The 16,016-nt window shown below is 36.2% G+C and overlaps 1 protein-coding gene across 3 annotated transcripts in view; it reads right to left on the bottom strand.

Moving 5' to 3' along the window:
* Positions 1–15,500, bottom strand: part of LOC110451156 — a 40,090-nt gene extending 24,590 nt beyond the window's left edge. Inside the window, exons 1-5 of one of the 3 annotated variants that reach the window (XM_021499019.1) lie at positions 15,356–15,500; positions 11,391–11,494; positions 4,364–4,447; positions 1,941–2,124; positions 937–1,092 (exon numbers count right to left, since the gene is read on the bottom strand). In XM_021499019.1, the coding sequence (XP_021354694.1) occupies positions 937–1,092; positions 1,941–2,124; positions 4,364–4,438 (415 nt within the window). In that variant the 5' untranslated portion in view covers positions 4,439–4,447; positions 11,391–11,494; positions 15,356–15,500. The remainder of the gene's footprint in view (positions 1–936; positions 1,093–1,940; positions 2,125–4,363; positions 4,448–11,390; positions 11,495–15,355) is intronic. The other 2 variants (XM_021499018.1, XM_021499020.1) reach the window with 2 other exon arrangements.
* Positions 15,501–16,016: the final 516 nt, after the last annotated feature.

The following is a 16,016-nucleotide window of genomic DNA, read 5'->3' as shown; positions in this document are numbered from 1 at the left end:
TCTACATTATATAATATTATAGATTTCTTAGCAGTCTTTGTTTTCACATTTATAATCTGTTAAAATATGTCACCAGGGATTTTTACTGTGATTTCAGTGTTAATGAAAAGTAATTTTTACACAACCAATACAATGTGCTATGTGACGTTTCGATGACTAGTACGATATGTACACTGTCACCTTCATCAGACAAATGACCAGGAAAGCCATTTGGATACGCCGCAGTGGGCCAGTTCTAAATCGAGACGAGGGGGATCAAAGACTCTCTTGCACATCTATGACCAAGTATTAAACAAAGCGAAGCTGAATCGAGTCATTTCGGTACATATATAACAACTATTGTACAAAAGATTACATCGTAGCCGAATTCGACATTGATTTTGTGGACAACTCATACACATTTTACACCTTATAACATATCCCACTAGTCATCGAAACGTCGCATAGACAATTTTCTTGATTATGTAAAATGAACTTTTCATAATCCATACCTACCAACCTGAAGAAAATGTTTAGAAATATGGAAAAAAGACATGTGATTTGAGTGGTTTTGCATGGCGACATATATCTAGTTTGAGGTCGGTTTGCCTCTCCACAGCTGGTGCAAGGGAAATTAAGCTACGCTAAACCTAGGCTTGTAAATTAACTTTTGACAATACGTCATTTTGTAGCATTTAGTTCGTTTGTAATAGAGATTGACTTGGTATATGTCTGGTGAACTACTTTTATGAAGATATCAGCCTTATTGCATTATTATTGACTACGTAAACATGGCCATGTACTATTCTTATAGCTAGTGTACAAGTTTATTACACTCTATTTACTAATATATATTCTGATTTTTATTTGGGGTATTTTAATGACACATCATGGGGTTAACCATACCATCTTTCAGTGGGCTTGTTGAACTATAGTATGAGGTAAAAGTGCATTTACATTTTGGACAGAATAGATCACAAAATATTCCAGCAACGCCGCCAATTATTAATCCAACTGCAGCACCGATTGGTCCAACCGCCACAGTCCCAATCACTGCTCCTGTAGAACCACCTACCGCTGTCCATTGCCTTTTACTGCGTTTAGGGGCTATACCTGAAAAGTTTAAAGTAAAAGTATACTAAGATGTCGTTTTTGTTCTGATGACATTGTTGCATGGTTGACGACATACCCTATTACCAACCTAAAAAATACTCAGAGAAATCAACCATAATGTGACGACATTATCAACAGGCATTGTGTATTTATGGAGTTAAAACGTTCGAGGGACATGAATGCCCCATGGACCTATGGCTGACCAATACATAGTTACAGTAACCTTGATTTTGACCTTGGAACTCTGGAATACCATCAAACTTGCCATTTCTATGAATCAAATAAAACCTTTTAGGAAATTTAAAGCGTACATTTCTTAATGTTACGGTTTATAACCGAAGTCCCAATTTTAAGAATAATGAATTCTAGTGTCAGATAAAAGAATATTAATTAATAGTTCAGTTTAATATAGTAACATGTAAAATACTGTATGAATATGAAATGTGATCATTTTACTTCTTCAGTTCTGAAGTGCAATACAGCCATGCCGCTCTGCAAAGTGCTGAACAATCTACTCAACCTTCACAACATTGAGTCAGACTCTTTCTGAAATACACTTAATCAGAATAAACATTGACAGTGTAGCTTTGTCAAATGTAAAAGATGTAAAAGAAAGTATTGTGGCTAGGGCAAGTTTAAAAAAAAAAAAAGTATTGTACTCAGTATAATTATTTAAACAAACAGGGGAGGTTTAAATTCAATTCTTGCCTGTGTCTAGACAATCTTACTCTATGCTAATAGCATACTTTAACCCTTATTACAGAGGTCTTAAGTGAGCTACGCGCACCTCGTACGGGGTTGAGTAAACATGTGCTTGTTATTGCTTATATATGAGTGATTTTCTTTACCTGCTTGGTCGTTAATCCAGCTACCATGGACGCACTTCACAATATATGATTGTCTCTGTCCAGTCACATCTGTAACCTGGCAATGTTCCCCATGTAGGACATGTCCGGAATCAAGGACAGGACATTGAAAAACAACGACAGGAATGTCATCCACATGGCACGCGGAAGCATTAGACTCCCTCGTCTGAAAGATGTCAATGAAAAATAAAGAAAAAACAACAGTATTTACCTTAAATAAAAGAACTATGTGCCTCTGCAGGTTCGGAGGAAATTAGGCTGCTATATCTTAGTGAATGTCATAAGGGGCGACTTACCGCGGGACCCCTGCCAGATCAGGTCTTCTGGTAACGGAAACGGAAATTTTGGTGGTGAACAAGAATATACACTTTAGTCCTTGTGTTCAAAAACATAAGAAAAACGTGTTTTCAAGAAAAATTGCATTGATTGATAAGTAAAAAAATTTCACAAATTAAATATTACCATGAAACTAATATCTATACTAAGTTGCATGCTGGTCCCAAGATACTTTTTTTATGTACAATCAGCGAATACACATTGGAAATAGGCAGAACAATTAATAAAACAATTTAACTGGGTTAACTTTAACGATTATAACAGATACTTCTCATGATGCTAGGATACTTAAAATTACCAGCAAATCAATTTTCATACATTAAAGCAATCATTTTACTGTAGTTGTGGTGGCAAATACCATTTTTAATTGTAAGTTAATTTGATAAGTAAGAAAACAAATCAGGATCTGACTTCAGCCACCGGTGCTGAGCACATATTATATATATAATATGCAATATAACAGTAGCTATAACTATCTTATTATATTTGTGATTTACCCTGCCCCTTCTGGTACCCCAAAACGCAACTTTCGATCAAACTTTTGCCTTCGTTTTTGAGCACGTAATAAAATAGGACATCTTTTAACGAATTTAGGAGGTGAAAATCGGGATATACCGGGGCCCGAAAAGGGCCTTATACATACTCATTCTCTAAGAAGCCAACATTGATATGATGCCCTTCTTACAACACGAGGGATCTATATCTTTTCCACTCTCTCTTATCTGCCATGTCTATGTGACCGTTAGACACTGTTTTTGGCCGTGTTGAAGCACGCGTTGGGCCGCGGTGGCCAAGTGGTTAAGGCGTCCGCCATTCTGCTACTACTAGCCACTAGGTCGCGGGTTCATGGCCTACGTTGGGCAGTCGCCAGGTACTTGGTCGGTGGTTTTTCTCTGGGAACTTCGGCTTTCCTACACCATCAAAACATGGCACGTGCTTAGATTACCATAACTGTTAATAGGACGTAAAACACAAACAAACCAAAGAAGTTGAAGCACACGTGTAGTCTTAATATGGGATGAATCCAGAGTACCCAGAGAAAGCCCACATGGTTAGAAGACACAATACCCTTTCACGTCCGATCGAACCCCGGTCGTACTAGTGAAAAGGGCGAGTGTTTTATCCACTTCGCCACTCGACCACCAAAACAAATCAGTGCATTCAATCATAAAGTATTTTAATGTAAATGGTTGACATGCATGGCACATCGATGTGATTAAGAAATCGAAACAAAAACAAAAACATCAAAATTATTTGGTCCGGCATTCATGGTTTTATCCTTGACAAACGCACATGGTCTACCAAATGCGGACTTGGACTAGACGCCCATACGACCCTGCAGGTGAGGGATCGGGAAAAGAATACACCTACTGTTACCCACTGCATGTATCATAGGAGGCGACTAATGCAGGGAAACCCCTGCAGAATTGGGGATTTGCTTAGGCCCTCTATTTGGGGGCACAAAAGCGACCATAATATATCTGCTGAGCCCATTGCAATATTTAGGATCTTTATCTTTCAACCTACTTCTAACTACCTTTAATTTCCTAACGCCTTACCTTTAGTTTGATTGTTGAGCATTCGTCCAGGTGAGGAAGGCAATGGGTTCTGTCCCCAGGCCGGGACATACCAAAGTCTTTAAAATGGTAGTGGTTATTCCTTGCTTAACATTCAGCATTTAGGGGAATGGAAACAACTGGTTCACCCGTTGTCAGTATAATGTGACCGGGCGGAATGCTGTGCTGGGTGCCTTCGGCATAGTATTTCAGTGAGATAGCACTATAAAGTCGGCATCAAATCCGCGCTGTCACAAGAGGGCAAGCACTCCAACATACCCTGCCTCCTGCATACACACACGCAAGCATGCATACACTACACACATGGAGGCACGTTCTTAAATGTTCTTATCTGTTAATAGGATGTTAAACAATATTAATCCTAAAACTAGTCGCTCATAATCAGATTCGTATATGTGATACATATTTGACAATATGAAATCGATTAACTACAATAAATATAAGCATTATAACGTGAAAAGCGTAAACATGCAAATGATAACAATTACTTACCTTTCTATATGACGTATCCGTTGACTTGCCATACGGAAGTAAAACAGCAAAGAATGCAAGCGTAAACAGCATCATAGTGTCAACCTGAGGACAGCAATATAGCAAGAAAATAAAGCATTCATATCACAAAATTAAGAATAAAAAACATGGGTAGTACAACTGAGCTATTCATTTTCCTCACTCATGAAAGTTAATGTAATGAATCGGATACCTATCACAAAATGATAACATTTCCTTATTGAGTTATTCATTATCAGGAAAGTCAGCGGGTCGTAGCATAAAACCCTTATGCACATACATTGACGCTGACTGCACAAGACATTTGTTAAAGTAAGTTTCTAGAGACGCATTGCTTTAATCATGTAAGATCGAGCCTGTAAATCACAGGCTCAAAGTTGTCACATCAAGCAATCATGAAGTGGGTTACAGCATGCCGAGTATTTTACAGCTTTCCGGAACATATCAGCAAAGTTATAACAAGACAATGTCTTGATATGATATATATATAAACCTTTGCCACTTCAAGCGGCAGATATGAAGTTGTTTACTAGGTAACCCTTTTCAGTTAAATGTCCATACCTACCTGTGCAAGTAACAAAACTTTTGTGATAAACTCTGCTGATGTCTGTTAAAAATGAGCGTTATCAGTATACAACGCAACATTACATGCCCATTAATCCATCAGTAATCGACACAAGAGTAGTTAAATTAATGTTTTTAGTCCTAAATAGATTTCGTGAACCATGCATCCTAACATTCAAGTGAAAATAAACCTATTAATGTAACAGTTTCTTAAAGACGTGATTGGTTTGTTGAATTCAGCGTTAACAGCCAAAGTCATCAGCAGGCGTGACTCCATGTCGATAATGTATGCGCGTGTACTGGGAGCAATTTGCTGGTGAATTGAAAAGATTGACAGAGTTAATTATGAACACTTGATAACTTCAGGGGAACCGGTAAGTCTGACTTATACACGAACAATGTAACAGCATTGTTTTCAACTGCCCATGCCTGACGTCGATCTGTATATCCAGGGCTGGGGTTTCCCGGAAAACAAGTTACTTAGAATTTCTATCTTTATTCCGGTTAATAAGTGAATAGTAAAGGACTTTGATATCTTTGGGGGTTAGGCTTATAAGGCTAACAGTCATATTAACAAGTACGGTCATTTTAAGACATGCTTCCATATGTGTAAATATGTGTGGAAATAGATAACTGTGTAAAATGTCATGCCGAATGCATAGTACTCCGCCTTGTCATATTGACATGCTCACATGTTAACCAGTTATTTTGCCTACTCTGAATTCTGATTGTCTGGCAGGTTATATTTAACACATGCCTTCCCGAACGGACGAATGTTCTGATATACAGCCAAAAAGGATGTGGTTTATAGTGATGCTAAAAAATAAAAACAAATGTAACGAAAGAATAGGAGAAGATAGGATTCCACCTGTCGCAATTTGTTGTCGTATTTCCCGCTATTGTGCTATCCATTAATTTAATAGGAAAACACCTGGTATAAAAAGAATTGTTAGCTTGTTAGTGTATAAGTATTTATCAAGAACAACTTACGGGTATAAACGCACAAAACTCTCTAAGCACAACAAGATGGCAATCCATGGGTGTTGCAAATGATTTGAGCATCATATCAAAATTCTTCGAAAGAATCACAACGAAGTATGTGTTTATTACCTGGTAACAGTATAATGTACCCGGGTAGAATACGGGGCCTTCGGCATGTTATTTTTGTGAGTTAACACTCTAAAATCGGCATCAGATGGGCACTATCGCTAGAAGGCAAATACACCAACATAACCTATCTCTAGCACACATTCATTCGATCACACTTACATTCACCTGCATCAGCTAAAATACGTTGTTAATTTCAAACAAAATGAAACCAAACATTACATACCAGCATCATCACAGCCCTTATTGTTACACATATTGCAGAGATATAAGGTTGTTTGATTGAACTTTTATGTTATAGAATCTTAAATGAATATTTTAATAGATATTTGACTGCAACGAAACAGTCCCTGGTGCCGCTCATTTCTAATGACGTCTAAATATCAATGCAAAACGACGAGTGCTTACACCTACTGTGCTTAAGCACTGAATCGGCCAACTGATAATCAGGAACATTACATTAAAAAATCAAAATGAACAAACGAGCAAGGAAAACTAAAATAAAGAATGTTTATCATATTAAAAAGGCAATAGCCAGAAGATTAATATCCGCCCGATCACAAGGAGATGGATACACCAACATTCCCTGCCTCCGGCACACATATACACATGCACGCATGCACAACACATAAAGGCACGTCCTTAACTGACCTTCGTTATTGAAAGGACGTAAAACCCCATTTAACCAAACAACCAATAACTATGAGTGAAGTGAAGGTAATAACAAGGTCAATTTGAAAGACGTTTATAGAACATTGGTAACCAGAGGGCTAAGGCTATAATGACAATGTGTATATACATTATAGTGTGTGTGTGCTGTAAATACACTAATGAGACTTTTTTCGAAAGTGTCAAATGTGGTGGTGCAGGAATAAAATATCGGACGAGAAAAGTGAAGCATACAGTTAAACGAGGCTGTAATAAATTCATGGATTGTGTTACAAACGATGAACGATTCCAGAATGACTCTTGCAGCAAAATTTGTGTTTACGGTGGATCGTTATTCTCGGCAAGATGTAGTTGTGTCGCTGGCCGGAAGGGACGTTGCTGTAGTGACCGTGAGTAAAACAATGATAACATTTTAACATATTTTGTTTATCAGCCGGCAACAGTAAAGGTTTGTCTGTTTTGCTTATTGTATTGTGAAATAATGCATTTTTCAGCTGACAACAAAGTGGGAAAAGACAAAAACAATAACATCAAAAATAAAATATTTATAAGAAATGGAATAAAGCAGAATTTATAAGAAACAGTTTATCTGTATTACAGCAATGAAATTTCAGTCGTACAAACAAACGATTTTATAGACATGGTACATGTGTTTTCTATCACAATCCAAGCATTTATCTTGCATCGTCATAAAGTGATACATTGTTTTAACTTACTGATTTAATGTTTTATAGATAAACGTCTAATCAACAGCTAAGGTCATTTAAGGACGTGCCTCAACGCGTGTAAGGTGTGCATTTATTATACCAATACCGTGTTATGCAGTGTCATAAAGCCATCAAATAAATTATGTTTATGTAACGTGTGCAATATCACTCCGGAAATGACGTCACAATTGAATAGGAACAATCAATGTGACGTCACGTCATTGTGAAGCGGACTGAATTTTTATCGTTTCAGAGGCGGCCAAGTGCATAATATTCGTTTCAGATCACAATTATACAGTTTACTTTGTATTATATGACAAAAAGAATCTGTCATTCGTTTCCCTTCATATAAGATTTATGATACTCTTTTTTATGTTTCATATTTTCTCGCCAGAGTTTCGCAAGCATGAGAAATCCAAAACTTGTATCATGAATCTTATATGAAGGGAAATGTATGACAGATCCTCTATGTATATGTATTTGTACTTGAGGCAGGATATGTTGGTATTATTGCCTCCTTGCGATAGCGTGGATCTAATGCCGACTTTATAGTACTACTTCACTGAAATAGCATGGCAAAGTCACCAGCACAGTAATTCGGCCGATCACATTATATCGACAACGGATGGAACAGTTGTTGCCATTACCCTAAATGCTGATCATTAAGCAAGAAAATAGCAACTAATATGTAAAGGACTGTTGTTATGTCCGGGCCTGGGCACAAAACCGATTGCCTTCCTGACCCAAGTGAACGTTCAACCTATAAGACAAAGTAATGTGTTGCTTAGGCAAGAAGTAGGAATCAATTGGTAGTTAGAAGTAGAATGTAATTTAGAAAAAGCAACAAAGGTATTTCAGAATTTGGTATGTAAACAGAACTTACGATTCTTATTAGACTTCTTAATCCTGCTTTTGCGTTCAAGTCTATTATAAAGTATATTCCAATATGTCTGTTCATTACCAAAAGGCATATCAACATATTAGAGACTTGAAACAAATTTATTTTTACGGATATATGAAAGTTTACTATAGATATACAATGTACATCTTTATGAAGGCGTGACCTGTGGATTTCCAGACAGCATAACCAATGGTGTGGTCGACGGAAACGATTTTACTTATGGGAAATGTGTGACATACTCCTGCAATAGTCTCTATAATATAACAGGAGGCCTAAGAGTTAGATCGTGTACTGGAAGTGGGTTGTGGACAGGGTCTGCACCACATTGTATTTGTAAGTACCAACATTTATTACAAAAAAATCCAAAAGTATTAACCTATGGCTTCTTTTGTAGGTTCATCATGCATTTCCTTCTGTTTTTATATATGCTCTACTCTAAATTCTGTTATCCCGAATTTCACAGAGTTAATCGTGTAGTATTTGTTTTCTTACATTTTTTGGTTGGCAGGTAAATAGAAAATATAACGTCTTAAAAAGATACACCTACAGGTGTATTCTTTAAGAGACAGTATGTGGCTTTATTTTTAAAAACACATCATGGACTCTGGATAATAATAGTGAAGATCTTTTATAACTATGGGCATTGTATACTATTCCCAATCAATTTTGTTGTACGATAACAATATTTTACCTCCTTGGATATTAGCCAAAACTGATTGACAATTATCAATTCTACCAGAAAAGTAATAAATATCTTTATTAAAATATTCTAAAATCGAATGATAAAATACGACGCAAGCTTAGATTTTATAAAATGTTTGCATTTAAGGTTCTTTGCAGAGACGTTATTTACATACCACCCTTTATCTATCCATTTATGTGCACATTGATATGATTGTATTCTTGCCTGATGTATAATGGTGATTTTAAGCCTTTTTTGTTTAACAATTATAACTAATACAATTGTACTATTATCCATATGCTATAAATCGCTTTAGAGTTATTTTACAAATTATATAGGGCGCTATATAAATGTCGTATATTTTTTATTATTATTATTGCTTCGCACTTGTGATTATACGCAATAAATGTAAAATTGAAAACATTTAAGTTTGGAGGTTTACATATTTTAAGATGTCCATACTTGCTTAAGCAACCCATGTCAAAATGGTGGAACATGTGTCGATGGGCTCAACAGCTACAGTTGCCAATATCAGCCTGGATGGAGTGGGGTACATTGTGAAAAAGGTGAAGTTTGTTTTGCAATGAATTAGGGTTTGATATGCATTTAACTAAGAACGTTTGATAATGGTACCCGCTGCTGATATGTGCAGTGAAGGGTCAAATTCAACAGCTATTACACTTAAAGATACGATACCCAAACGGTCACACTATTCTTATAATAAACCTAAATAGAAAAGCCTATTATTACATCATTGAAAATTAGCGTTAGTAGAACAAGTATAATATTAAAATATGTACAGGTTTGTTTATCGTTGTTGTATTGTTTAGTATTGTTTAACGTCCTATCAACAGCTATGGTCATTTAAGGACGGCCTCCCCTGTGTGCAAGATGTATGCGTGTAGTGTATGCGTGTGTGTTTTGGGAGGCTTCGTGTTTGTCTCCTTGTGATAGCGCGGAACTAATGCCAGATTTATAGTGCTATCTCACTGAAACATACTGCAGAAGACACCCATCAGGACACTCCATCCGGTCACATTATACTGACAGTCGTCCCAATCCTAAATTGCTTAGCGTTAAGCAGGAGTTGAAAAATGAAGTATTGTAATGTCTCCTTAGGGATCAAGGGTAGCACCCTTCTATTATGTGGGACAATATAAGATTTCAATCCCATTCTTTGTATGTAGGACATCAACTCGACGTAATAAATTTGTTTGATCAGTTTTTTAGCTGATTGGCGCCTCGACACAAAAAGAAGCTAAATCATATGACGTTGGTGTCCATTGCTGATTTATTCAATCAAGGACCACTTTTGATTTATAGCTATCGCTTTACACTGAACACGACTTTATCATCACATGATTGCAACACACCTAGCTGGTATATATGTTTTGTTTTAGTCGCTGTTTAACGTCTACACTTATGTGAGACGGTTGCCGAGGAAGACTAAGCTAAAACACAAAAAATAGATAGACACGGAGCGAAAAGATTGATGTCCAAGCTTAAGCAATTTGGACAGCAGATCAGCTTTTTTCTACGGCGGCCACGTATTAGTCCTACATCTGCATCTACGTGTTTTATAAAATGTTTTCATAACTCTTAGTAGTCATTACACACCCGCCTTTTCACAGTGAAGGCTTCTAAATTGCTGCTTATATATTGATGAAATCTTCGCCCTGATAATAACAACCTTGTAGAAAAATATATTACCACACATTTAACATCTTGTAATTGTGATAAATGCGTAGACGCCCGTATCCGGATGCTTGACCTATAAAGTTCGTATTAATCTCGTCACAGATATTTCGGAAGTGTTTCTGAACTGTTTTTATTAGTCATGAAATTAAAACAACTTTATCGAATACCCCTGCTGGTATGGGGAAAGAACAGAACTGTTGTGTATCACTGGAAGATATCGTAAGAAGCGACTGAAAACATTATCATTCAAAATATTTCCCTTTGTATTAATTTGGAAACCTTGTCATGTTGGAATTAATGGAAAAGTGCAAATCGATAGGGCTGCTAGGCCAGCTCTTTACCTATAACCGACAGATAATAAACGACCTTATTCTAATTTCAAACCTTCCCTGGTGATTTTTTTAAAGAAATTATATACACAAATGATCTGAAGAATAAACAACAAGCTATTTGCAATTCAATATAACGTAGGTTCATGTGCAACTAGTAGAACAGGCCGCACAAAGGAAGTTGTCCCATCGCGACTGCACAAAAGCCATACCTACATCACACATAGTTACAGCTAATGCAAAGCATACCACCGACGTAATTGTTGCGCATGCGACAAAGCATTTTCAGTCAAACGTAGTAAGATTAAATGCGCCGATTTCAAACAAATCCGTGACAGATTTTATAATTTACCGTCTATTAAAAGTTTATTTGATACAGTTCCTACTTTTTGGCGGTGTCTTCTTGGCCCTCGGCGTCATATGACTTTGGTGTTTGCGAGGTCGATAAATCCAATACTATCAAATAAAACAATAGGTATATTGTCATACAACCATATATGGCAAGGCATGGGAACATATATACACACTTATGATAGTCTCGGGGTACCGTTGCTGCCCCTTCATACTTTAAATACTCTTGGACAAAGCACGGAAATAACATTACTTTATGATAAATATGGAATGTAGTACGGGCGTTAACTCTGTTATCGTTCCTCCGAACGAAATGATAACACGGCTAAATGCAGCTAATTTGCCGCATATATCAGCAATTTGAGTACGAAAAAAACGGCTTCATAACTTTTGCTGAAACCTTCCATGTTTGTAGAACTCAGTGCGATCTACCTCCTTGTTATATCTGGGGAAAATTTAGTTATGGAAATATTTGGTGCCAAACAGGCCAAAATCTGCATTTTGACCATTAGTTTCTATAAACTTCTAACTGGAGAATTAACGCTTAAAACTGACTGAAACCCCAAACATAAGTAGTCCAAGTTATTTTGAAGAAAACGGTAGATTTGTTTTTTTGATATCTTTCACAGAACGGTCGAAATTGGGTTTTGAAAATTGGGTGTATTTCTGGGGTTTCGTGGAATTTTCCAGAAGATCCGATTTCCCCGTAGTCAAGCACCAATTTGGGTATCCCCTCTAGGCTAGAATTGAGATAAGAGCTTGTTGTGCATGCGTTGAATACGAATAGCCGCTTATCCGGTTCAACTTGTAGCGGTGAGTTGGATTGAAATTTTACTAGTGCCAGTAATTTTTACTATTTTACGATATCAGATGCGATGTTCTAGTTTATGGCTATTTTGCTACGATCAATGTTTGCTGCTGATCACAATAATGCATGGAAGCTATGACCCAGCGTTTAAAATCTCTAGCAAAATCCCGTAGGCCTAAGCGAAACAGTTCTTGTTTTTTCAATATTTACTTTCGTTATTTTTTTTTATTTTTGTTTTTGTTACTATGTTTAATAAAATTAAGATTTCGGTGTGTGAAGCCTGTTTATGTGTTTGTGGTAATCTCTCATCTGTGATACTTTGTTTACGTCTAAAAATAGCAACGGTAATCCGCAGCTTGAGAAGACATCACTACACGCGCGATTAGCATTGGCCTAATGATCATGAGCATTACAAAAGACTGTAAATGAGTCATTATCGGAAATTGTCACATTTTTTGAAGAGGAAAACTCAAAACAAAAGGGTTGTTTCTGCCTTTTTTTCATTTACAGTATAAACACATCAAATTAATTTTAAAGAAACATTGTATATGGCGTGTCAAACGTTGCAATAATTTTATATTATGTTCGAAATTTAATTTTTGTATTCAATAATTGTAAATATATGTGTAATAATTTATATTTGTATTCAAAAATTGTAAATATATGTGCAATATTCTTTATTTGTAATCAATAATTGTAAATATATGTGCAATAATAAAAATATATATTTTACGCAATAAAACATATATTTCTATTTGTTGTCTTTCCAGCAGTGTCTCCTCTGACATCCTTCCTCATATGACTGTCACACTAACTAGCTGAGATTCTCTAGTGTAGAGTATGTCATTAGTTGTGATGGTCAGTCTCCACAGTTTTTGTGTCATTCAATCCGCCCCCCGAATATTTTCCCTGTATTTCATATCTACTTTATTTCTATTTGTTCTCTTTCCGGCGGCGTCTCCCCTGACTTCCTTCCTCATATGACTGTCACACTATATAGCTGATATTCTCCTGTGTAGAGTATATCATTAGTTGTGATGGCAAGTCTCCACAGTTTTTGTTTCATCCCCCCCCCTGAATATTTTCTCTGTATTTCATATCTACTTTATTTCTATTTGCTCTCTTTCCGGCGGTCTCTCCCCTGACATCTTTCCTCGTATGTCTGATGTAGAGAATAGTAGTGATGTTTAGTCTCCACAGTTTCTTTTTTATTTGTAAGTGAGTAACAGTTATGGATTTTAATGGGTAACATTTAACGGAACACAGGAAATGATGCTATATGTGCATAGAAACCCTTGTTTAACTACAGTTTTCTGTCAAAATTCACAGTTAGTCTTTTGCCTCACACTCAGTGGCGTAGCATACATCTATGCTTGTATGCTCAAGCATACACTAAAATTTTCAACATTTATACATATTGAATCAATTATTTTTTTTATTGATTAATATTCTCTTTAGATTTCTAAATCCTGCTTTTGCGTTCACGTTTATTTTTAAGTAATTTTATGTTTTGTTGAGCTATATCATATGCTTTACTATTTCACCAGAACTATAAATAGGACTATAAATGGAACTTAATGTTGGAATATTTGATACGAGGAGTGGTCAAAACAATTCGGGGGTGATCTTCAGTGTCTTCAACTAAGAGGACACGAAAAACAAAATTGACCTGCTGCCCCTTTCAAGACATTTGATATCTATTTTGTTTCGTATCTTTCCTGACTACTTTTTCTTCTCTTCTCTATGATGTAGCTACCTACATTCGAAGGTGGAACCCACATATGATCAGGCTGGTTTAAAACCAAGAAGTGTCACTAAAATATCACACCCTGGAAACGATTAAATGATTCAACCAGTCAACGTGTAGTGACAACGGGGTAAACAAATGTGTCGAATTTACGCGATGACCATTGAATATGGAGTCACAAAAGCAACGGTAGATTGGAGATAAAAACAAAAATGTCAATCTATCCATCCTACTCATCCAATCTTCTTCATAATAACAAACAATTTCATTCATTTCTCAGAAAACGCAATCCCAACGTTCAATGCCCTTTGGCTTTTGGTCTTCGGATGCCTTTAAAAAAAAATATCTGTAAGAAAAGTTGACCGACGGGAGACGATGACTAGCATCAGATCACATACAATCTCAAACGGTTGTGTATTAAGGACATTCAGCCATTGTTAGTTTAGTGTGAAAGTATTGGTTGTCATATGATGCCGTGTCCTTTGTTTGACATTAGAGTAAAATGACACTATAAAGTGTATTTATTGGATACCTCCTTCATATAAACGCAGCTCGATAATTTGATAATTGCAAGATAAGTTAGCTCAACGGCACTGCTTTATAATTTATATTAAACTAACAATGTTTGGTTGAGTTAAGCTTTATTTTGTTTAACGTCCTATTAGCAGTTAAGGGCATATAAGTTGTAAAACACAGAGCTCATGATATAACCATTGTGTGGTAAAATGTATTTGAACAGTTTACGTTTTCAAAAAATGAACTGTTATGAAAACTCTATAAATTAAAGAATTCAAACACTTAACATTAAAGCATCTATACCCCTCGTAATAAGTATTCTAATGAATGTACCAGAGTATTTAGAAGTTTAAAATACTAATAAGTAGAATGTGTTTTTTTTAAAATAAATATAATACAAAATCTTAGTACTCACATGCCTCGAGCACAAATGGAACGTTTAAACAGTGCTATTTGTTATTAGTAATAGATATTTTATAGTAAGGTAACTTTGATCAAAGAAATACTATATAAAGAACGATGTTATTAGAAACCCACCAAGCATTTCCTTAACACAATCACGTGAACATTTTTAGACTTGTTTTCACACATGTTCGCTTTCATAAAAGTGATTTGTCATGGAACAAGGATGATCAATTGTTAAAGTTTCATTCAAGATGATATATGAATGCTCTAGTCAATACAACGTTTTAATTAAAACCGTCAAAATGATCTCGCATATAAATACATAACATTTATCGTATATGTAAATCAGCATTCAATTGCCTTCAAACAATATCTTCACGCCACTTATTTCCGATTATATGAATGCCGGTGCTGGTTTTAGAAGCAGGTTATCTTTATTCCATGCCCTACAAAACCCTATATACCGTGCATCATGCATTAAAAAACCTACCTGCTATAGTCTGCATTCACAAGGGAACACACACGATTAACATGTTGTCTGCAGGAGACGCTTCACTAAGATTTGTGCGGCCGTTTGCTAGGCAATGTCCGTAGTGGATATACATGTACATACATGCACTGCTGCGTGCATACGATTGATTAGTGAACGAGATAAGCTATCCACGTGAGGATCGGAAAGAGTATACAGGCAAGGTCTCTAAGGGTTCCGGGAAGGGGACGCATTCTTAAAGATGATTCATAGGTAGTTCGATGTACACAGACACATTGAAAAGTGTTTGTTTAGGGTTTTGCGAAAATAGTCGAATCAAATGTTTTTTCTCGAAGAAACATTACAGTATATCATGACTATAACGATTTCAAAGTTTCAAGGAAATCGGTCGAAAAAAGGTAGGAGGTAATCTTCGGACAAAAATCAAATACTGAAATGAACAAAGGGCAATAACTTTTGCAAAAATAGTCGAATCCTTTTTGGGAAAACATAACTTCATATCTTGATTATAATGTATACCAAGTTTCAAAGAGATCAGTCGAAAATTGTCGGAGGGGAATGCCGGACAAACAAAAGTTTACGCCGGCCAGACGGACGACGCCATACCATAATACTCCCCTCAAATTTGAAGGGCGTACAATTGATAAAAATGGTATCAGCG

Source organism: Mizuhopecten yessoensis, unplaced genomic scaffold (assembly GCF_002113885.1).
Source record: "Mizuhopecten yessoensis strain PY_sf001 unplaced genomic scaffold, ASM211388v2 scaffold5835, whole genome shotgun sequence".
Classification (NCBI taxonomy): domain Eukaryota; kingdom Metazoa; phylum Mollusca; class Bivalvia; order Pectinida; family Pectinidae; genus Mizuhopecten; species Mizuhopecten yessoensis.
The sequence above is the reverse complement of the archived record's forward strand: the minus strand, read 5'-3'. Positions and strand labels throughout refer to the sequence as shown.